Here is a 24,209-nt window from a genome sequence, read left to right as displayed (position 1 = left end):
AATGTATGCCTGAGAGAGTTCAAGACATGCTAAGTGGAAAGGGAGGTCACACTAACTACTTGCAACTTTAGCCTGTAGAAGCTTTTTTTCCTTACAAATCTGTGTTTTTAATGCTCTATACATATTTCTTGTATGTCCTCGTTGTGTTTTATTAAAAACACTATTGATAAATACATATGCATGATCATTATAACCTTGCTAAAATAACTAATAATAATAATAACAACTAATCAATAATAAATAATTTAAGGTGGCCTAAGACTTTTGCACAGTTTTGTATACAGGCAATATAAGATAAGTGTTGCAAAACAGTCTCTTGGTGCTGTTTTGTATAATCCCTCAGCTGCTGGTGCGAAGTTAGAGCAGCGACGCTAACACCAGAGCTAGCATCTGTTCAGTGTTGAGAGCTAATGTGTTATTTTAACAGCTTTCAACATAATGTGTTAATTTAAAATGGAGACAGTTTTTTTTCTTCCATGTCCAACAACATTATCATGAAAGTCAAGCAAGAGTTCCCGAAAGTAGGGGTCATCTGGCTTTCTCATGATGAACATCCATACCTTCTTCTCAAAAACCCATTGAAACCGCAGGGTTCTGAGTTGACCTCTTACTCACCTGGTGTAATGGTGGTTGATATAGGAGTGCTCTCCATATCATCCTTAACGGTAACAACACTGACGTTGTATTCCACTCCTGGGCTGAGGTTCTCCAGGGTGCAGGAGTTCTGCCCTGCCTCCACAAACTCCTCCACACTGTTTCCTTGCTGGCCATTGGTGGGAGTGCACGTCACTCTGTAGCCAGTGATATCTAGAAGAAAGGGAGAAAAAAAGTTTAACATGGGGTGGGAAATGAGAGGAAGAACAAGGAGATAATGCACTGATGAGAAACAACAACAATGCAATGTTTTAATCCTTTGTTTTCAGAGCACACCTGGGTATGAAGGTGTGTCTGTACCTGGAGTACTGGCCCCGTTCCACTGGACTGTGAGCTCTCCGGTGCCTGGGTTAGACTCCAGATTCAGATCAGTGGGAGGAGACAGAGCTGGAGATGAAGAAGAAAAGGAGGAGTGAAAGATACATAAATAGAAGTCATTATAGGAGCAAATAAAACAGTAGGAAATAAAAGAAAAAGACAAAAACAAAAGAGTCAGTATTCATCGGTTTCTTCTTACGGGTGACAACGCGGCGTGTGATTGGAGTCCCCTGCTCATGGCCGTTAATAACTGGCTGGACGCTGTAGGTGTACTCCACTCCCGGAGTCAGACCAGAAATGTAAATGCTTCCTGAGTCAGAGGTCACATCTCTGGGGGCTTCGCCGCCTTGACTGGGACGGACTGTCAGCTGAAAGATAAATGCACACAGTGTCAGGAAACAGCAGACAGCAAAGCATGGGTTGGGGGTACAGGAGGTAAAGGTCAGAGGTCAATGTTTTCCCAAGAACATGGAAAGCCAGGAGAACATTCTCATCCACAGTGTGACATATTCTGGCCAATCAGATTTAACTCTGAGGTTTGTAGTTCCCATGTTATCTAACTCTAACAATGGGGCCCACAGTTAACCAAGAGTAACGAGAAAGTGCTTTTAACAGACAATGACAGGAAACAGTTTGTTTCTGAAGTCAGTAACACAGTCCAGTTGTTCATTTTAAGGGACATAAAAAAAACACGTTATATGTGTACCTTGTATCCAACACGGGGAACTGGGGTCCAGGAGATTACAATGGAGGTGTCAGTCACATCAGTGCTGAAATGAGGAGCGTTGCCCAGCGGGGGGTCTACAAACACACATAGAGTTAAAAAGTATGTTCTGATCAGTTTTGGTCACAAGCACCCCAACTGTATCAACTGTATCCACATTGCCAGTATCCTCCACTCACCTTAAAGAAATAGTTCAAATTTTAAAAAACAGTAAAATTTTCTACATATTAGTTTTAAGGTGGTGAAAATATGTTTTGCTGCTGTTTTAGTCCATGGTCATACATTGTCTTGCTTCTGTGGCGTTACTTCTGCAAACCACCACAACTGAGGCTAATAACCTGACAATGTATAAATACCTTATCTGAACCATCCCTTTAAATGACCAATATTGGTTTTTGATGGGCAAAACCACTACTATTAATATTTTCGGATTAATTATAAGATGACCAATGGCAGTATTTTGTGTGGGTAATCTACATGCCACTTGTAAAATGATACTTTAAAATCTCTGAATAATAAAAGTGTACCCTCACTTTTTCAAATAAATATCAAGTCATCAGTCCAACCCCATGCTGGCTCTGAGTTCCAAAACACATGGATCCTCAGTGACCACAACATTAACCACTTTTGAAATGCATCAGGTACTCACTGGTGTTAAATACAGCTGTCTCTCCAACACTGAGTGTGTTGTCTTGCTCTGCGTGTAGCGTAGCAGTGTACTGTGTATCAGGCTTCAGGTTGAGGAGGGTGTACTCAGAAAGGCGGGCAGGCAGGCGTAGCTGCTTGGGGGTGGAGCCCTCCACAGTGAGGAAGAGCCGGTAGCCTGTGATTTTGGCACGGGGGGCGTACCACAATATCACAGCACTGTCCTCAGTCACGTTGGCAAAATGGATATCCGTGGGAGCATCAGGCTCTAAAAACAGAGACATCAATAAACAGGGTTTAGTTTATTTCACTGTGAAAATCCATTTGCAAAGATCGATTTTTGTTTGCACAGTTATTCCCTTGAAGGGCATCTGTCATACTCACTCGTAGTTTGCTCGCCAATAAGTGGTAAACTTTCCTCTCCGTTGTGAATGGCGTAGACGTTGAAGCGGTACAGTGTTCCAGGCTGGAGATGTGAAACTTCAATGTAGGAGTTTTGACTGACAGGCAGAGTCATCTCTCTCTGTGGAGAGCCAGACTCATCGACAGGGATGGCGGTGACCCGGTAACCTGTGACGGCACCAGTTGGGCCAGTCCAGGTCAGGACGATCTTTTTATCTGACACCTCAAAGAACTGCAGGTCTGTGGGGGATGAAACCTCCTCTGTGGATGGAAAAAACCAAAACACAGCATAAAAATTTTAACTCTTTGACATCTATTTAGATGACAGGGCTCCTCATGGTGTAAGGGTTAAAGTTGACCCCTTTTACCACCTTAAACAGACAATATCATGAAGAACTCATTTGGTTGTGTTTGAAATAATATCTGCTGAACAAGATAACGTATGAAGAAATTCAAGTCAATTCCATGACCTCATGGCTGTGTTTTTATCATGCAAGTAATTAAAAAACTGATTTAAATAGAACTCTTACTCATATATCATTCAACGCATTGGCTTTTATGTAACAGATCAAAACCCACACTGCTTCATATAGACATGAACATATTAGGCCTATAATACAATTTCTACATGAAAGGAAGGGAAATCATTACACTGCTACATATTTTGGACAGACTGGCTGACAGGACACATGCCAACACCCTTAGATAGTAAACAGCAGTAAAGACAAGTTGGACAAAGTGCAAAAAAAAAGGAGAGACATGTTTCTTGACGAGACCAAGCAGAGAGGAAAGACAAAAAAGAATTTAAAGAAAAATGAAAGGTTGAGATGCTTAAATGTTTGGAACTTTGATATATGTACTAAAGTGTAGACGCAAAGTAACTTAACTACAGCACTATGCTTTGCTCTACATTTAGCCGTTATTTTCCATTGGGCAGAGCCCTGGTGCGCAGACTTGTGATTCCTTTCTTGGGCGTTACACATCGCTCTAATTTTACACCTCGCTGCTGTACACAGTGCAGATTACTTGAACTTCAAATGTGTTTGCAGCTGATCTTTTAAAGCACATCCAATCAGGTGATGTGGAAACTTAAACATTTTAAATGCTTTAACATTTTCTAAATAATGTAAATGATATTCTTTTTTATATGACCATGTTTAAAGTTAGCAACAGCTCTGCACCCAAGCCAGTGATAAATGCAGCTCATACATCTTATGTGTAGACAGCAGTCTTGGTCCTTCTGTCATAGTGCACATCTGCTGCAGCACAGGGGGGATTTACTCGTCTGTCCAAAGATGGCAGCAAACGCTCTCAACTAGGTCAATGTTCTACCACACAGGCTGTACAAACAAGCACACACACTTTTCAAGCATCTGCTCTACTGGCCCAACAGCATGTTCGGCCTGGCAGACCAAAAAGTTTTACATAACTTCAGTGAAGCAGAATAAGGGTGCAACAGCTGTGAACTCAATGACTTCACTTTCCAATGGAAAACTCGTTACTTCTAGTATTAGGAATTGGAAACTTCTACATAGATCAGTGATGAGGCCACAGGATGACTTGCAGATTGATTCTGGAGGGAGCCCTTATGACAAGAGCAATAAGTCAAATTCATATGAACATACAGCAGAGCACGGGGGACCTGGGATCAGATGAGGATATTTAAGGATCAAAATCACCTAAGCAGGCAGATTTTTGGTCAATGCACACTGACTGCTGGTGCTAACAGAAACAAGGGACAGACTTTCCCATGCTGTATTACTCTGCATGTTTGCTCTAATCATTTTCATAGTATCTGGAGGGTGTATCTGGGTGCTTTTAAAGTGCCAGAAATTTTGTCCCATAAACATTTTAATGTCTTGGAAGTCACTTTTTTTAAACCAATTACAGACCAACACAATCCTAGACCATAACACTTCCAACTTTGTAGGTATACAGTGGCTATCTAGAGGAGTACACAGAAAAAGATTTGTGCTGATATACAGACATAGAAGCAAGGTGTACTTTTAAGGAAAAAACAACAACAAGGTATTGAGGGTTGCTTCTCCTATAATCCATTCAACTGGTCTTAAAAGTCCCATTTTGTAAAATGTCCTATTGTTTTTTAAATAAAAAAAAGCAGGTATAAGTGCAATGTAAAAACTGTTAAAGTATTAAACTGCTCAACCCACAAAAAAATGCACACAGTCTGTTTCTAAAAACTATGCCTTTAAGTGAGCTGTCAGGACTAAGGTGAATTTGTGATGTCACAACTCCAGGTAGAAACTGAAGAAGGTAAATACAGGTATATTCAGCCAGTATGAGAGAAATAGTGTGTTTTTTTAACATTAACTCATATAAATACAAGTATGAACCTGAAAATGAGCAGAAAATTGGACCTTTAAGTTTGCCTGACACTATCACATGCACAAATGAAAAAGCACTCAGGCCTACTGAGTTCACCTTTTTCCAAATAACAATCAGGTCTCCATTGTTTCACAAATCTCTGTTTTTTACCTGGCAGTGGATCTCCAGCAGTATTGACCTGTACAAAGATTGGCTCACTCTCCAGGCTGTCCTCCACAGCATAGATACTGATGTTGTACAACTTCCCAGGTAGAAGGTCACTCAGAGTCACAGATGTCGCCGTGTCGGGGAGAGTCAGCTCTGTGCTTTCACCCTCTACCGACGGCGTGTAGATGACACGATAGCCTGCATGGAAGAAGAGACCACACAGTTCATTGTGCGTATTTTACGAATGAAGTGGCAGGGGTTCAACACAATATATTTTGGTAGTCATACCAGTGATGGGAGCCAATGGCTTTTCCCAGCTGATCACTATGGAGCTCTCTCCCACCTCCTCCACTTCATGCTCAGTAGGAGCATCAGGTGCTATGGAACAAATGAGGTGTAAGTGTGAGAAGGAAAATTACAACCACTGCCTTTTTTTTTTACTGGATCATTTGATTTATAGTCCACCAGCACATGTTCATTAGGCTGCCTGCAGGTCTGGGATTTCAAACATATAAGTCTAGTAGCTGTAACTTCTGTGAGAACAGGAAAGATCAGAGAAAAGAAATGGGAATATATAATGGGAGAAAGTGTGTGTGTGTATGTGTGTGTGTGTGTGTGTGTGTGTGTGTGTGTGTGTGTGTGTGTATGTATGCCTACTAACCAGTGGTTTGTGAAGTAGTAAGAATGAGGTTGTCCTCTCCGGTATCTGTAACCTCATAGACATTGATAGTGTACTTCCTGCCGGGTAGAAGCTCATTAATGTTCACTGAGGTAGCTGTATGGGGCAGATCTGATAGGAAAAAATGGGCCGCATTAGACATCGGTTTTCATACAATTTAAAGCAGATAAATAAAACTGTTTTATTTCAAGCATGTCTTTTGACATCAGACCAAATTACAATGCATAATTTTTTTGCCACCATCCACACAAACCCAACTGCATTTCTGTATATGTATATTCAGGTCAGTTTGTATATCTACACTCACCTAGCACCAGGGGTTGTCCAGTTCCCTGTCCCTGTTCACTGAGCTCATACTCGACTCTGAAACCAGAAACTGTGTCGGAGGCGGAAACCCAGGAGATGACAAAGCTGCTGGAGGTAATTTCGGTCACCGACTCAGAGATGTCAACCACAGGCGGAGGCTGGGTGGTCTCGCCATGTGATGTCGCTACTACAGGAGAGACACATATGGAAAATAAGAGAGTTGGTTACTTGCTGCCTCTGAGATCAGAACTGGTAACACTATCCAGGACACTCTTGGAAAAAAAGGTTTTAAATCTCTGTGAGGACTTCCTGGTTAAATAAAATTAAAGTGGAGACAAAAAGAATTTAAAAAAAACAAACAAAAGTAGCCAAATAAATGGAAAACACTGTTGGTTAACCCTTTGAACCCAGAACCCGTTTACTCAATTTCTTATTTTTTTTTTTTTACTTTCCTGTTTGCTTTTTTCGTTTGTTTGATGGGGGTGGGGTTGTGCTAATTTTCAGGTCATTTCCTCATACTTTTTACACATTTTTTATTAATTTTGGGGTCATTTTGCTCATTGCCTTCTTCCTATGTTTCTGACAGAAATCAAAACAGCGCAGCAACTACACCAGCACTGAGATCTGTCAACTACTTCAACTCACATGATCCGTAATTGGTGGAGAAGTCAAAGCGCGTGACCTCTTGGGCTCCAAACCGCAACACGCTGATTAGCTGACCCTCGTAGGTGATGCCCGGCTTCAAACCAGAGATGGTGTAGGAGTTCAGATGGCCAGGGATTGTCACCTCTCTCCATGGGTTATGAGTGTTTTTCTGTAAAATGTTATTAAAAAATAAGACACACAAATGTACTTTAAAGCTTTGCATGAGATCCAGTGGAGAGATAAGCAAGAAGAATCATTGTTTCTTTGTGAGGCTCATTCAGAAAACTCACCACTCTCCACTTGAGGATGTACTGGGTAATGTGAGCAGACGATGGGGCATTCCACTGAATAGGGTGGGAGTTGGGTTGGTTTCCAGTTTCAGTTATAATGACCTGGACTGGACGATTGCCACCTGAGAGAGGAAGAACAAAGACAGAGGGGTGAGCTGTTATATAAAACAGACCAGCACTTTCACCGTCCACTGTAAAAATATCATCATAATGTGATATTGTGCGCAGCTTTAACAGACAAGAGGAGACACTTTCAATGATGTAGATATCTATTATCATAGTTAAATCTTAACTTTGGCAAGCAGACGCAAAAGCTAACATGGTGAAATACTGGCTCTTCTCTTAATGTCAGAAACTTACAGTTTACATAACCCAACACAACAGTAAGTGTGCAGCAGTGTTCTCCTGACCAGATAGAGTGAGGGAAAACTATCAAGTCTGTGTCAGATTCCAGCCCAGATTTCAACAGCTGGAAGAGAGAAGTCTTTTACTCTACTTTCTCTTTTCTTTAACTTTCTCCATATCAGCATGTTTTCTAACCTTCTCTGTTCTCTTGAACTGACTTATTTTGCTCCAGGAATTTGTAAAAGAGCAGCATTTAGAAGAAATAAAAAGTGCAAATATAGCGGATTCATTTCAAGGTGAAAACAGCTCCCCGTGTCATTGTTCTTAAACCTTTGACAGACTGTCCTTTAATCTCATTTAATCTGTAACCTCAGGTCCTCCACTTTTAACACTGCTGCAGCAAACTTAATAAAACTAAAAAGAGTTAAAATTACATTTTTTTTCTCAATGGAGTGTGGCTTTGAAGAAAGCAATATAATGGCTTCATTTCCACTGTCATGAAGGTAAAGCTGTGAAAATATTCTAGCGCACACTTAAAATTATATAGTTGTTTTTTTTAGGTTTTTAGCTGAGACTTTTAGGTGGCTAAAATACATTTTGTTGCTTGGCTTACATGTCAGACTACAGCCTGTTTCTCCAAAGTGAGGGCATGCAAGCTTGCATCTATTGTAATCAACTGTCTATTGTTTAGTACCCCATAAAACCCACTTCACAAAATCTGAACTATCCTTTCACTATCTGAACAATGCAGCATTTTTTATAATGATAGGCTTTTGCATGGCAACACTTGTATGATGTCATGTGATAAAAAAGTTTAAAAACACTTGCAGAAGCATCACAGAAAACAGCCAAGTTCTATAAACAACAAGCATCCACAAACAAAAGCACGTTAAAAATAAAAATAGTTGGAAGCAATAAAAAAGTGCAAGAAAACACCTTGGGAAAACGATACAGCCAAAAGGATGATACAAAATCATGAAATTAATGTGCTGTAAAAGCCCCTTTCAGTTCAACAAACCCAATTTTTGATGTTTCTTAACTGAATTCTTCAACTTTCGGGGCACGGTGCTAAACAACATTCATCAACTGTCTACGCACATATGTTAGTGGATTCCTTGGAAAACATCACAGTGATAAGTTCTTGGGAGCTCAAACATGTATTGTGTAATTACAACATCTGGATAAACTTGAGATCTGTATTGCAAAAAGTGTCAGACTACACTCAAGTGTATCAACTTATCAGACAATTCACAGAACATACAATTTGAATATAAAAAAAGACCTAGTAGAGAAAGAAAAAAAGATATCAGCACAGCTGAAAATTTTAGTTTCTTCGCTGTTTTCGGAAATGCACAAAAGGGTATCAAGTCATCTTTAATGTAAACAGAATTAATGTGGCAAGCAGACTCCTGACATAAGCTGTGCTGATAGAAACTGGTAGGTTCTATAAAGAACTGAGGTTTTCTGACCACTTTTCCAAATAGCAGACCTGTAATCAAAGTTTCTAAGCAAGTGGCTCGGTTAACCAGAAGTTGCTAGCAGATACACAAACCTCAAAAACAATCTGGGACCAATTACTGCCTATTACAGACCCACAGACCCACAGGCCACTGGCGAGGGTAAGGGTTACACAGAATCAGATGTGGGACGCAAATGAAAACGGATGCACACTTGCAGTGGATATACTGCATGTGCACATGTACAAAAACTCCCAGCGTTACATACACACATCTGTGTAGCGTAGAAGCAGACACAAACACATGCACCCCTTTACTTTGCAGACACAACATTCATTCTTGATATGTGCAGCATATGCAGGTGGTGATAAGGACCACAGGAAAGGGGAGTAATGTTGAGAGTCATCCTAACAATAAGAAATGCCCCAAAAGATTAAAGGTTTAATTACGCTCCAGACAAGGGGAGATAAACGCAAACCACAGAAAAGAAAACAACATTTTTTAGACGATCTTATCAATGTAGTGCCAAATCTGAGACTTGTGAAAACCCTTGAAAGATCCTTCACTTGGGTTTTCCATTTTTACCTTTTATGGTGTTTTACTCAGGGAGCCAACTGACTTGGATTTGCCTCTTGCTGCCCTTAAATCTTAGCATGCTGTACTTTGTATGCCCAAGCACACACACACACAAACACACACTCACACACACAGAGCAAGTTCACAGCTGGTTGCTATTATAGCCACTTACGGAGGAATACTGCCCTACATTTTGTATCTCCCGTCAACCTGCTTCACACACAGAGCAAACAAGTAATAGTTCAAATGTTCCTTTACATAAGACTTTTGGAGCCTCAAGTTCTGTTTCCACTACCACAGCTTAACAACCTCACTCTATGTAAAATGTAATAGTAAATATATGTACATTTGTATCACGTGGGAAAGAGAAGAAGAAACTTAAAGTCAAGACAAAGTCCAGAGAAAGCTTTTTTTTTGTAAAAAGTCAGTGGAGCCGTCTAGCCAAGCTTGGTTTCAAGTCAGCAGGTATGAGGTAGCTTAACCATCAAGGCTGCATAATGTTGTGTAATGAAGCGTGACTTTATTCTAAATTATAGTGGCTAAGGGCTTAAACTGTCAGACATGAGTTTAGATTTAAAGTGATTGCTAAAATCCACAAAATTGGAAACTGTTGTTTAGCAGGCTTTAAAGGTGTGCATGCTGTAGGTGTGTGTGACGGGGAGGTGTGTAACTGTGGTGTTTTGTACAGCTGTGGCAACAGCACAGGGGATGGACCACATGCTAGCAAGAACAAAGGCAGAGGGTAGGGGGTGTATCTGTAAAAGAGGAAATCACACCCCCTCCCATCTCTGGCTGTTTCACATCAAAGTCAAGGGCCTCATTTTCGAGGTGACTTAAACAAATATTTTGCACTGCGGGGGTTAGAGTGCGTTTTTTAAACAGAGCTCATTTTACCATCTGAACACATTCTTATTTTAGGATTAAATATCTATTTTACAGCAACTGTGGACATGTTTTCTTATCTTTACTCCGTACAACACCAGAATCCACATAGCTATCAACCTGGCTATTTACAGGCCCCAAGCTTTAACAACTTAGCAACACTAAAAATAGATCACCAGAGGTGCCACCTAACAAAACAGCAGTCAACATAATAAAATATCACAAGGGACGGAAACAGGATCAGGAGTTGAAGGACAGGACGTTTTCCGCTGAAAAAGCCGACCATGTGAAAAAAACATGAAAAAAGTCAACATTGTAAGAGACAAGCACAACGAGCAAATTTGGGGATTTGCATGAATAAAACCCTGTAACACAGTATATGTGGGGGGATTGATACGACGCAATATTTTTGCTTGGAAAAGAATGTATCGATGCATGGACGTCAAGTATCATTTTTAAAAATATAAATGATTAATATCAGAAGTATGAATAATGTATAACTGAATACAATCCAAATAATTACATTTTTGGTAGCATACTAGAGTGACTAAATCAATTGCTTTTTCAATCCACAAGATCAAGTTTGCTGCAATAAAAATGCCTGAAGGGGGATAAGAGGACTGAAAACTTCTTCATCTTATTAGAAAATAACACATGCTGACAAAGTTTTACTTTAGGAAAATAAATTATGTTTTGGAAAAAAATTGTGTTTTGCAATGTATGTTATCCAAATGCTCAGCATATTGCAACACATTTCACAAATCACAATAATACTGTATCGTAGTGTAAGTATTGTGATAATATTGAATCATGATTTGCAACATTGATGTAGGCTAAATTTCGAAAGGCATTTTGTCTTCTGTCACTTTTGTGTTCCATCTATCTATCTAGTCTTCTTTAAATAAAGTGACTTTTTGTCCTTGTGTATGGCCCCTGCCATCATTAGTTTGTATAATAAGACACATTCATTTCTCTGAGCGAGGTGGAAACTTTGCATGAAGGAACTGCTAGGCCTTTTACAACCAGATATGTCAAAAGCATTGCCTCAAGAGAAAAGGCTTTGATGGTTGACAAATGAATATTGTCTTATAGTATATAGAGTATCACTACATTGCCAAACCCTAATGTAAATTTAAAATCTTACCAGGGTAGGACTGCTGGGGCTCGCAGCTGAGCTCTCCAATGCCGTTGCCATAGCAATAGCACTTGTACATGACTCCTTGGATGACTTTATCCCAAGACTCTCCGATCTGATAAAAGGCTCTCGTCTCTGGCTCCTGGCACTGATCTGAGGGAAGAGTCACATTAAACCAGATATTTTAACAGGGACTACCGACTAGAGCTGGCACAAACGCTCCTCCCCTCAAATATTAGTATTTACAAGTCATGGTTGAGACTGAAGGACCGCAGACAAAGTGGTTCAGTCTGTAAGATGTAAATCTGTAACATGGTAAACTCACCAATGGCATCACACTTCCAGCGACCACGTCCCTGTCCAAAGCAGGTGCAGTTCATGGTGTAGCCCTCATCGTGTTGTTTGGTGAAGGTTTGGTTCACCTCATAGGTCAGACTGTCCACAATACACTGATCTGCAACAGACAAACAAACAGATATTTAAAAACATGCAATGACATGAAGAAAAAAAAAATTGACTTCTTTTCTGATCTCACTTTCGCACATGTGCTTTGTCTGTGTGTGTGTGTGTGTGTGTGTGTGTGTGTGTGTGTGTGTGAGAGAGGGCATTGCAGGTGCAACTGAGGCTCATTAAGTGCAGGTGTGCAGGCTCATTTTTAACCTTTTGGCAGGGGAGTGATTATATTACGCATGACCTTTGACCTCTTCACTCAGAGGATTCTAATTTTACTCTAATTATTACCCCCCATATAACCCACATAATGACACAAACACTCCTGCAACAGCAAGTCTAAATCACCTTTTCTTCCTGTGTGTAACCTAACACACACACACACACACACACACACACACACACACACACACACACCTTTAAGCTGGGAGTAGGCAACACAGCTCCATTCGCCTCTGCCATTGCCGACGCAGGTGCATCTCATCATGTGACCCAGAACATCGTGCCGTTTGTCCCACTGGTCTCCCACGCGGTACATCACCCCCTCACTAGTTGTGCACACTTCCTCATGGGCTTGAAAACACAGAGCAAAACCAGTTACAAAAGCACATGCTAGTATGCCTGGATCTGACTGACAGTGAAATAGAAAAATTTACAATTTGGGGGAAAAACTGGAACAAACTAATAACACAAAACACAAATCAAGCAACACAGAAAATGATCTAACATGCAACCAAATACAAATGAACACATCATGCAGTGTTGTTAGTTACACAAGTGGTGCATACTGGCAACGAGATAAAAACAAACACAAACACACCATGATGAATGATCCTCCTTTGAGATCAAAGATTGTACCCTACAATTACTAGACCAGGCCATAGAGGATACAACCACCACAGAACACCTGTGTCCGTAGAGCAGAAGAAGATTTTCCAGGGCTTAAAGCCAGAAACAGCTGTCTTGTGTCTTTGTGTGTATTCAATGACTGTGTGTGTTCGCCATATGTCCTCCAGTAATTAGAAAGAGAGAGTAGTTTTTAAATCAGGAAAGATGTAAAGTTTGGGAAGGTGGGAGGGACAGGAATAGATCTACATCTATGAGTGTGTGTTTGGGTGCACAGTGAAAAGAATATGCTTTTGGTAATATGGGACCATATCACATCAATGGCTATTTTAGTGCAAATTCTAACCTCTTCTGTAACCTGTATCCAAATTACAGGATGGAATACAGCAGCAGGGCTCACAAAGAAACCCTCGAGTTTACAACGGTGGCAAAAACTAGCATTTAATGTAGAAACAGATGAGTCAGTTGCAGACTACAAGACTGATTTTAACTGTTTTGTAGAAAGCTAGAGGAGCAAAGTTGATATGCATGCATGCCTATATATCAGATTTACTCTCCATATAGGGTACAGAGGTGGAGTAAAGGGGGGATCTGCTGTCTTGGAGCCCAGCCTGAACATTCAGGTAGAATCTGGAGCAGAACCAGACCATCTTGTTTCTGAGAGTACTGTGCATTTGGACTTGGTTTGGTTGCTATGCAAAAAGTCTTGGGGCAAATATAAAGGGGCTGGATATTTTCAGGAAATGGTATAGAATAGTGAAATACCTGGCCATTGGTTGGAGATTTGCAGGGTCCAGGCCTGAGGTTCAAGCCAATTCTTGTCTCATTTCTACTGTATGATACGGCTCGGCTCTACTTAACTCACAGTTGGTACGAGGTCGTTTTTCTAATTTGTTTTTCACTGAGAATAGTATCTTCTTAAGAGTAGGCAGGATTTTTAGCTGATTGCCATAGCTAGTACGCAGGACAAGCCATGACATCATCTTCAATGCCTACACTCGCTGCATCTTTTCATCTGCAACTACTTTGTCAATTGTATGGCGTAGTGCACTTTTTTTTTTTAATTTGAGTAATGTAAATTGAAGAATTGCTTCCTTTATTGATGCTTTTAGCTATTTAAAAATAACAAGTTTGTGCAGGCTGTCTTGTGTGCAAATTTGTACTTCCCTGGGTAGCAAAGGAATGGCCCGCCTTCCTCTGCCGTACTCCAGCTCTCATTGGCTTACCACCTCCTCTAACCTCAACCTATCCTTCTCCTTTTGCCTAAACCTAACCAATCAAACCAATGAAGGCAATGTGTAATAGCCAATCCGAGGGAGATCAGGGCAGGTCATTCCTTTGCTATCCTATGATTCACAAATTTGCATCCTGTGTCATGCAAGTGACAATTTCATGACGACTCTCCTCGACCAGTCAGTTTTTGCAGTGTTTTTTACTCCACCTTTTAATATCAGCTCAGCTCGCCTTGAACTCTGACCAAGAAAAGTTTACCAAAAAAAGTTCCAGGTGCTATTCACAAATGCAAACGGAAAACCAAGAAAGAGTTGAGTAGAGTTGTGCTGTACCATGCAGCTAAAATGCAGCATTTGTCATTTTATATGATTAGAGTAAGGGCTGGTGAAATACACACAAGCCGTATGGTTTTACACTGTCAGTAATCCTAAAAATCTTTCTCTTTACATGTCGCAGATGAGGCATTTTTGGTCTAAAATTCAAAAATGATGTGTGATAAATTCAATATGAATGCAGATCAAGCTTCTATTCCTCAAGCTTATATTCCTCAAAGCCTTAGTCAGTGAATAAAATACAGTCTTTCTTTGAATGATGACTGGTTTGCTCATGTCTTCCAGCATTACAGCCAAACATTATGTGCAAAAGATATGAGATTTCTGTCTCATAATAAATTTTCTATTCAACAGTTCTTCTTTTGTGCTCACTATGACTTAAAATGATTGAAGGCCATGTCTGAGTGTGTTTTCACCATCCTTTCCAGTTGTCTAAAGCTGAAAAGTGATCTGGTGCTTCTCACAATTTGAAATCAGTCTGTTCTCCAGACATGGAAAGTCTTTTAACCTGCTTTTAATCTGTTCTAGTTACAAAGGGATAAACGACGGTCTGAATGTTTTGGCATCAACTGAGCCACATTATAAGGACCTACAATTTATCTCTTTAAAACCAGTCCCTACCTTCTTAAGTTAATGGCACCACTGGTTTAATGACTCTGAAAGAGTTAACTGGCTGTTACAGCCAACAGTCTAGGGAGCAACAGCAATTTCCTTCTGGCAAAACAGAGAAGGACTGATATAAAATGTACTGTGGTCATGTGTTTAAGTGTAATTTTGGTGGAGAGAAAAGTAGATCTAATAATGTAAATGGTGCAGTTTGTATTGTGGAGGTGGACCCACAGCTGGAGACCACTGCTTTGCCATCCCAAGAACAAATCGCAGACTGCAGATAAGCCACATCTTCCCGCAGGACTGCCACAGGTGGAGAAGGGGCTCCGGACATTTACTGCTCTTTAAATGCCGCCATTAACATTTCAAGTACTGTGTTTGTTTTGACAATCCCTGTGAAGTCATTACTGTCAATATCAAAGACCCCCTGCTGCTTTGACTGCTGGAATGAGTTAAACACAGACAACCTGCTATGACGCTGGCTAAAGGGCATGAACGCTGTTTATTTTCCTCTTTAAATCTTGACAGGGTGTTGTTAACAACAGGGTGTCGACCAGAAGGTGGGTCCCAGGACTTAAGTATATAAAGGAATTCTGAAGAAAATTACAGCATTAAAAGGAAAACTTTAGTACAGTCCCTTATCCCATCATTGTCTATGTACTTGTTCAATTTATGTTTAAAAAAGCACATGAATCACTGCTCTATAGGCTGTTTTCACATGCATGTGCCCACTTCTATACACAGCATAATCCTCTGATTTCAGAGCAAAGCCAAACAAATATTTGAACATCTTAAAAGGACTGCCTATCTGTCTTGCCTCACAACAAAAAAAACTACAAAAGATAAGTGCTTATGAGATAAAATAAATCCAGTACTCCATTTTTCTTAGAATACAAAGACTACTTTGTCTTAGTTTAGTCTATGTTTCCACTGTACCATCCACATTTTAAAGCTGGCTGCCAAAGAGACTATTCAATCTCCTATCTGTCTACTTTGAAATGTACTAAAGTCTACTTTGATTTAGATACCAATAAAAGGGATTTTGTGTAAATCAGAGTTACCCTTCCTTTCTATTTGTGGATATTGTTTTCAGTGTATACCACATCTGACTGCACTCAGATCATTCACATACTAAACTCAAACAATGCTTTAGAAAAACGTCAGTGTTCCTCTACAATTATGTTTTAAAAAGGGCATTAGCTAACTTGGATCCTCCTTTAAATACATTTAAAACAGCAAGACTTACATTTGTTGTGACCACTTAGCTGCATTTTGGTAATACCCACCATAATTATGGGCTTTTTAAATTGGACTATTAGGCTTATTTGGACATCAAAAAAGAATTCGCTTTGATATCTAAATAATTTCTGTAGATTTTTATAGTTTTACTCTTTGTGTGATGGCATGTTGGTGTCATCATTACCGTTTCATTACGCCTTCACAGACATTAGTGCAGTGTCAGTGACCCCCCAGTGTTTTACGGCTTCAGGCTCTTTTGTTACCCATGAGAGACCTAATTGACACCTAAACAACACGTCAACACATTCCTAACAAGGCAGTGACCTCACTGTGAAGTTGGCCATGTTACAAATTAAAGGTGTAAGAACTGTAAACGAGATTTTGTCTGCAGTCAACTCCTTTTAACATCACACTGATAATGGCTTTCATGTAAATTAAACATCAGATCTTTTCATCGTCAAAGAAAGGTCTTAATACAAAGGCCATGTTAACTCGCTGATTCAGACTGGGTGGGGATACATTTTACTTAAGACTGGGAGGGACACTGCAATTAGCCGTGCTAATCACATTAGTGGCCCCTGTGGCTAGCAAGCTGCTGTGCTGATCCACAGTCAGCCAGTTTGACCATGGGAATACATTTGCACAACCCGTCTACTCTTGCCATCCAGCTTCATCAAGTTGGCACTTTTAACCTTTACAATTTTATTAACACTCATGTGAATAGATAGTGAAACATCTGTCTCATGTTAAAGTGTGGACTTCAAAATTGTAACATTTCAACAACCATGATATTTGGTTGTGATGTGATCTCAGGCATCTTGGTGTCCAGGAACTTAGCTGGTTTCAAACTGATTTAAGTTGCACACAACTTCAAACAACAGCAACACCTCCAGCCCTAATTTGGAGTTTCTCCCCCTCTCTCTCCACCACACACACAAACAAACAGAGAGACTTACCAGCCATGGGACAGAATCCAAAACGCTGCTCTGCATCATAATCTGTTGTGGTGCCACACCACTTCATGCCGTCTCTACGTCCATCTGCAGTACAGTCAGTGTAGTTTCGGCCATTATAGAGGTAGGGGAACTGGCACAGAGCACCGTTAGAATTACCGCCTCGTGTTGCCACAATTACTGTTAAAAGAAAAAACACAAAAAAAATATTTAATAAATACTTTGATCACCAGAATCTAATCAGTTCACACTTAAGTACAAGTGGAAGTTTGTGCCAAATTGGAAGAAATTACCTCAAGGCATTCCTGAGCTATCTCATTTACAAGAATGAAACAAATGCAAGCTCACAGTAACATTGACCTTTGACCACCAACACTATTAGTTCATCGCTAATGTGCCATGTGCCAAATTTAACCTGAACACTTAATGTCTGCGGCCATGGTTATTGCCAGCACAGATGTATTACACGATCATTTTATACCATGCAAGAACACAAGCCTCGGGTATGATGTAGCCGCTTGTTGAGGAACTGCCCATAATGATAATATAAACACCAATAGCCTGTGTAGAGCCTATTTGCTATATAATGGCCAAGAGCTTCAGAGAGGTAATATTAATAAGCTACAGCTGACTACATGTCCCAGCACTCTTCCAAGTGAAGGTTTTTTGTAAAGCAGCATTTTTTGTCAACTATCAAATCCACTTTGAAACTCATACAAAATGACTACCTTTACTAATATTTGAAACATCTGCTCACCGTTCTTCTCTGTGCAGAAAGAGTATTTCTGGTCTGCATCATAGTCTGAGGAGGTGGAACACCAGAGCTGTCCATCACTGCGTCCGTCAGAGATACAAGAGTGGTATGTCTTCCCCTTGTAGACAAAGGGAAACACGCAGGGCTGACCTCCAGAGTTGCCACCGTACACTGGAGCTGGTCCATCTGTTTAAAGACAAAAACACGACCAAGAGTTTGTCACCTCAGTTTATTGTTCCCTCAGTCTAATCAGACAGCTGTTCAGGTGAACTCGTTGCATTCCAGTTGCCAAAATTGTTTTAAAATTATGGCCACTGTTTACAAATGCTGTGAATTTCTAAAGGCAAAAGAAACATCTCTTACCCCACTGTTTACAGCTGACTCCATTGCCAAGACAGGTACAGATCATCTGCTTGCTTCCCTGGTTCTTCATCCAGCGCTGGCCGATGAAGTATGAAAGCCCAGAATCTGTCCGACAGGGTCCCTCTTGGGAAAGCACAGGTACAGAGGCAGGCTGGTAGACTGCAGGCTGGATGTTAGTGACCACCCGAGAGCCAGTGCCTGGAATGTAACATTGGACACAGGTCAGCGGCAGCAATAATAAAAACTTCCCAAATTAAATGTTAACTATTAAGTAATGTAGCTTAAGCGTAAAAATGTAACCTAATTTTAAAGAAAGAAAGAATAAAAATATGCATGAATAAAGTTGAAACAACATATTTGTCATACTGTATAATGCATACAATAAAGTAAATGTCTGGTTTTCATTTTAACTGAAAGAGAACTGCACCATAAGCCATCATAAAAAAAAGACTCTCTTTTACTGCCCTTGTGTCACGATGAGCATATGTTTGTCTCACACCCAATAATCACGTCAAACCACTTCAACCACTTTCTTTCCCATGTTTCATTTCTCCCCCGTCATTTCCCCCCACTCCCTCTCTCTCCCTCTCATGAGGTCATGGTCATGACTTACAAGACACATCTTTCTCACTTCAACACTTGGACACTTCTTATCTCTCCCTCCTCACAGCATCTGTCTCTGCTATAAATTCTTCCCTCCACATAGAGAGAAAGAAAACACAGACGTTATCATTTCTCACCCAGGCCAGTGGTGTGAAGTGAAGCATGTCGCTCACACTTCCACTCCCCTCGGCCATTCCCTGTGCACAGACACTGGAGCAAGTGGCCTCGAGCATCGGATTTGGTCCAGGTATCTCCAATACGGTAAGAGGTCAGAGTATCCTGGTCATTACAGCGATCTGGGAGAGAAGTGAATGAGAGTTCATTAGAAATCAACAGAAACTGTGAGACAGCAGTATGGCTCGTTGACAAAACCTTTATGTTAAAGTGCAGACAGTGGTGAGGACGTATTCAGATCTTTTACTTAGGTAAAAAAACTTAGACCGCACTTTGAAAATACTGTCACAAGTAACATTTCTGCATTGAAATATTACTCAAGTAAAAGTAGGTATGAAGTGTAAAAGTACCCAATGCAGAAAAATCTTGAGAAAGAAAAAAAAACACAAAAACTCAGAATTACAAAAAAAAAGTTAAATGTTAAACGTTTATCAAAATAGTAAAAAAATAATTTTCTGTCAGTCGAATAATTGATAAATTGTCTAATCATTTCAGCTGTACTTTGGAAACTGTTGGGTAGATTGATTCATGACAAAACATCACATTTCATGAATTGCTGTTATTTTAAGCAAAAACAGAAATTTGTAAAGTACTTAGTAACTCAAGCTGTGAGATCAATGTAGTGAAGTAAAAAGTACATAATTTCATTCTGAAATGGAGTAAAGTACAAAGTGGCATGAAAAGAAAATACTCAAGTAAAGTACAAGTATGTAAAATTTGTACTTAAGTACAATACTTGAGTAAATATACTTAGTTACATTCCACCACTGTGTTCAGAGAGCATGTTTAAAAGTCTGCAGTGATTCTGTGGTGGAGGACTTCCTGCTGGCTACCAGCTGTTTCCATGTTTGTGCTTTGAGACTTTGTTGCTGAACACATTCATGAAAACAATTTATTGATAACCTCCACAACAAAAGGCCACCCTGAAATCTTGCATGTGACATTAAGCCAGCAGGGAATAACATTCATTTTCATCTGTTACATCAGCCGGCATCATTAAGGATGTAAGAAATGGTCTCTAATTAGAAACACGACTGGTAAACATTTCCTCCACAGCCTGTTAAAATCCTGCAACAAATCACAAGATTCACAGCCTTTAGCTCTGCCAGCAAGGCTGGAGAGTGTGGCATTCTGTGAGGATTAAGTGGATATGTGAAGTGACACTTGTGACTTGTTCAAAAACAGCAGCAATTCATTTAATTTCCTGCTTTAATTAAATTTTCCTGCTTTTGCAGGTTTTTCCCATCTGTTCGACAATTTGAGTTACACTGGTGTAGACAGAAGATACACAATATAGAGAACTTTACTACAATAATTAGGTATTTCACTGCTGGAAAGATGGCCTTGTTGGAAAACTTTGTTTTTTGTGCAGTAGAAAGACACAAATACTTTTGAAATTGGTGCCACATGACTAGAAAATCAGAGAAAAAGGACTCTGGCATTTCCTTTTGCTCAACTACAACTACCAGAATGCATTGTGCCATATCAGACCATTAAATAGTTTCACTGGTAGTTAACATAATGCAGTCTGTTTGGTAAACTAAAACATTTTTCTAATAACATTTGAGTTATTATGAGTTAGTAATTTGCAACTCAGTAACAGAGCCTTAGTTTTACATTTGATCAGTGCCCCTTAGTTTAACCGTTTAATCTCAGTTTTTCCCTCCTCCGTTTTCAATGTGCAGGACGCAGTATGACACCCACTTCCTGTTCACAATCTCTCGCTATTACAGCTAAACAGGGCACTTAAATCTGTCTCTAAAAAACATTTTAGGTGAGAAATAGGCTGTGCAGTAACATTATCTTGGTTTATATTCCTTCAGCACTGCCTAGAAATACGAGAAATCAACTTGTAGTTCAAGCAACAGTCCAGGAGCCAGCAGTACTCTGACGGATGACATGTTTTGCACCAATTTGCGTCATCTGGCAGATATTCAGTGGGATTCACCCAGATTCACTTGGAGTGGTGGAGTGATATCTAGACACTGGTTAGATGGAGGGAGGTCTACCACAGTTCCTTTACACAAACTACTCACATTGTTTTAATTCAAAGCTGGTTAAATATCAGCAAAATTAATGAAATTTAATGAAAAAAAAAGCATAAATAGAGATGTGTCTGGGGAGGCTACAGTTTGAGAAAGCAATAAGGTTTTCTTACTTCTAGAGGTGCATGTGATGCGTCCACTTCCCTCTCCGAGACAGGTGCAGTCCACCACCATCCATCCCTGGTATGGCTTCTCCCATGTCTCGCCAACAACGTAAGATGTTCCCGCCGTGTTGTCATAGCAACGCTCAGCTGCAGGAAACAAAGACTCTTGAGAATGACAAATCCCAGCAGGTAAATGCAGTTGTCTGTTAGTCAGTGGCTGTCTGAGTGACTCACCAACAGGTTTGCAGGTCCACTCTCCCTTTCCGTTACCCAGACAGACACACTCCAGCATGTAGCCTCCTGTTTCGTGGGGTCTCCTCCAGGTGTCGCCTATCTTATATGAAGCCCCGCCCTCATGACAGCGGTCTGGGTAGACAGAAGAAGAAAGGATGATTTTAGAAACAGATCAAAGTACATGTGTGTGTGTCTGTGCAGAGACAGACAGCAAACAGAAAGGTAAAATAAAAACACACTCGGACATTTTTCCCATTATCTAACCACTCAACTAACTGCTAACAGCTGCACAGCACCAGTTGTTAATCAGCTGTGGAGAGTATGGAGATTAAACAGTTTACTGGCATCAGTCTGGCCGAGCAGGATATACACAGAAACACATGAGCTAGGATGTGCAGTCTGGGGTTAGAACGGTTAATGGCGACGGGGTAGCCCCATGTAAAGCAAGGACACACAACTTACTAGCAATGGTGCAGCTGATCTTGCCCCTCCCGGATCCAATACAGGTACAGTCCCAGATCATGCCATCCTTAGGTCTCTCATAAGTTTCTCCCACAGTGTAAGACTGCTGGTTGATCTTATCATAACACCTTTCCTCTGCTATGGGGAGAAAATAGTGGAAAATGTGCATGTGAGATGGACCAAAGTGGGATATGATGCAAAAATTCAGGACACCACTTTTAAAAAAGTGACACACAAACTAACCTTCAGGTTTGCTTTTACACTTGATGCCAGCAACTCCATGGCAGGTACAGACCAGAGTGCTGCCCAAATATGGCCGTTCCCACTGGTCATTAATGCCATAGAACTGACCATTCTCTATACAACCATCTGAGCAGGAGGAAATAATGAGAAAAGACAAAGACAAAAAAAGACAGAGCTGATGAGACTTTGGTACAAGCTAGAATCAGGCAGCAGGAGGTCACGTAACTAAAACACATACGGTAGGGAAAATGTTAGACAGGCAAAACCACACACTCCACCCTCACACATCCACAAACACTGTACCTGTTTACTATGTCCTTTTCCTAAGTGGAAATGAAGCCACTGGAAAATGGTCTAGCCCTAACACCATAGTTACAAAACACTAGTATTATTACTTAAACACTTTTTATACTAAAATAAGCAAACCCTATGAAGGAATAACCATTTGATTGTGGGAAAAGACTCCACTCATGTCTGTGAAATTGACCCTGGATATGTTACTTCAAAGCCCCAAGGGCTGAGTAATAAATCAGTTGCAGAGAGTGGAGAATTATATCCACCTTTACTGTCTCTTTCTCCCACCAGGCATGTTCTTTGTTTAGGTATCATGACTTTACATGCCATGCACATCTCTTTCTCTCCCTCTCTCTCTCTCTCTCTCTCTCTCTGTGTGTGTGTCTCTCTCTTCCAACTTCAAAACTGAAGCCAAGATGTGTTATTTATTTCTCTCTCTCTCTTTCTGAAGCTTTGATCGTGAGCATTTACAGATGAATTTGAAGAGGTCCAAAAAGTTGCTGAAAGTTGAGGTTAATCAAAGATCAGAGCGACTGATTATGCATTTTTATAGCATTTATCAACAAAATAAGGCATCGTGTAATCAGAGAGATTTTAAGGACACGACCTGAAAAGATGTGACCTGTTTTCTGTCTCAAAAAACTAAAAATGGAAACACATGATAGAAATTAGTTGTTATTTCATCATTTACCCTCAAAATAATTAAAGTGGCCCTCTTAAAACCATCTAATACTACGTGTAATCCATTTTAAGATTGTCACTCTGAGGGGGAAAAAAAAAACTTACCTTGAGAGACGGTGGAGACCTGATGCTGCTGCGCTTGTCGCCGACTCCTGTGCGTCCCTTTGGGCATGCAGTTCACTGCGCTCCCGATGCAGAGCGCCACCAGCACCCTGGCTATGGTGCTGCCGGACATGTTTAATAATCCGAGACACTCGGTTGTTACAGAATATATTTACAAGTGCTCCTTGTGTAAAACTTTTATTTCACCAGGGGACGGAGAGAAATCGGTTCCAGTGCAGCTCCAACCTCCCAGATCAGTCAGCTCCTCTTCCCAGTCAGTCTGCGGCCCCAGTGAGTGTGCAGGTTACCAGTCTGTGGGAGTGATTTATCTGGGCATGGCTTCAGCCGGAGAAGGGAGGTCCAACAAAAGAGACCGACTCCCCACGCAGCAGGAGAAGTGAGATAGACAAACTTTTTGCGGAACAAAGATGGTTACAAGTTCCAGATCATAAACTCTCCCTTTTACGTTTTTTTTAAGATTATGAGGTAAAACAGAGAGAGATTATTTAAAAAAAACCACGCTCGTCTCCACGCAACCTGCAACACCGAGGTAAACAAACTTTGAAATACATGATGTCATGATGCCAAAATGCAAAATTAGCAGATTTGATCAACTACCCCACCCTGTTAGAAAAGTGGGGCCCTAGCCCCAGAACCAAAAGTTTGGGGGTGTGGGACCCTGCTTTCTTCTGCTTTCTGTCTTTAAGGAAATTCACCATCATTAAATTACTCAAACTTCCTATAATTTTACTGTTGTCTTGGTCACTTATACAACTATTTGACAAATGGTGTCTAAAGAGTTCCAGGTGTGTTTAAAAGTTGTTTTAATGGTCCTATATTAGGCTCATTTTCAGGTTCATACTTACATACTATTTTGGCTTTCTACTAAAACATGTTCATATGAGTTAATGTTCAAAAAACACAATACTTTTGTCAC

At 40.4% G+C, this 24,209-nt stretch overlaps 1 protein-coding gene across 4 annotated transcripts in view; it reads right to left on the bottom strand.

Moving 5' to 3' along the window:
* fn1a (fibronectin 1a) overlaps positions 1 to 23,578 on the bottom strand; it is a 36,887-nt gene extending 13,309 nt beyond the window's left edge. Inside the window, exons 1-24 of one of the 4 annotated variants that reach the window (XM_042495300.2) lie at positions 23,276 to 23,578; positions 22,196 to 22,321; positions 21,953 to 22,090; positions 21,491 to 21,622; positions 21,266 to 21,403; positions 19,071 to 19,229; positions 18,331 to 18,528; positions 17,971 to 18,153; positions 17,217 to 17,393; positions 12,419 to 12,574; positions 11,877 to 12,005; positions 11,561 to 11,704; positions 7,157 to 7,278; positions 6,867 to 7,035; positions 6,223 to 6,408; positions 5,898 to 6,026; positions 5,525 to 5,614; positions 5,240 to 5,434; positions 2,726 to 3,004; positions 2,346 to 2,609; positions 1,679 to 1,773; positions 1,172 to 1,340; positions 931 to 1,041; positions 616 to 807 (exon numbers count right to left, since the gene is read on the bottom strand). In XM_042495300.2, coding sequence (XP_042351234.2) covers positions 616 to 807; positions 931 to 1,041; positions 1,172 to 1,340; positions 1,679 to 1,773; positions 2,346 to 2,609; positions 2,726 to 3,004; positions 5,240 to 5,434; positions 5,525 to 5,614; positions 5,898 to 6,026; positions 6,223 to 6,408; positions 6,867 to 7,035; positions 7,157 to 7,278; positions 11,561 to 11,704; positions 11,877 to 12,005; positions 12,419 to 12,574; positions 17,217 to 17,393; positions 17,971 to 18,153; positions 18,331 to 18,528; positions 19,071 to 19,229; positions 21,266 to 21,403; positions 21,491 to 21,622; positions 21,953 to 22,090; positions 22,196 to 22,321; positions 23,276 to 23,405 — 3,811 coding nt within the window. In that variant the 5' untranslated portion in view covers positions 23,406 to 23,578. The remainder of the gene's footprint in view (positions 1 to 615; positions 808 to 930; positions 1,042 to 1,171; positions 1,341 to 1,678; positions 1,774 to 2,345; positions 2,610 to 2,725; positions 3,005 to 5,239; positions 5,435 to 5,524; positions 5,615 to 5,897; positions 6,027 to 6,222; positions 6,409 to 6,866; positions 7,036 to 7,156; positions 7,279 to 11,560; positions 11,705 to 11,876; positions 12,006 to 12,418; positions 12,575 to 17,216; positions 17,394 to 17,970; positions 18,154 to 18,330; positions 18,529 to 19,070; positions 19,230 to 21,265; positions 21,404 to 21,490; positions 21,623 to 21,952; positions 22,091 to 22,195; positions 22,322 to 23,275) is intronic. The other 3 variants (XM_042495302.2, XM_042495301.2, XM_042495303.2) reach the window with 3 other exon arrangements.
* Between the last annotated feature and the right edge of the window lie 631 nt (positions 23,579 to 24,209).

This window comes from Plectropomus leopardus, chromosome 10 (genome assembly GCF_026936395.1).
Source record: "Plectropomus leopardus strain MGB_pleo_1.0 chromosome 10, ASM2693639v1, whole genome shotgun sequence".
NCBI lineage: Eukaryota > Metazoa > Chordata > Actinopteri > Perciformes > Serranidae > Plectropomus > Plectropomus leopardus.
Note: the sequence above shows the minus strand (reverse complement) of the source record. Positions and strands in the feature narration are given on the sequence as shown.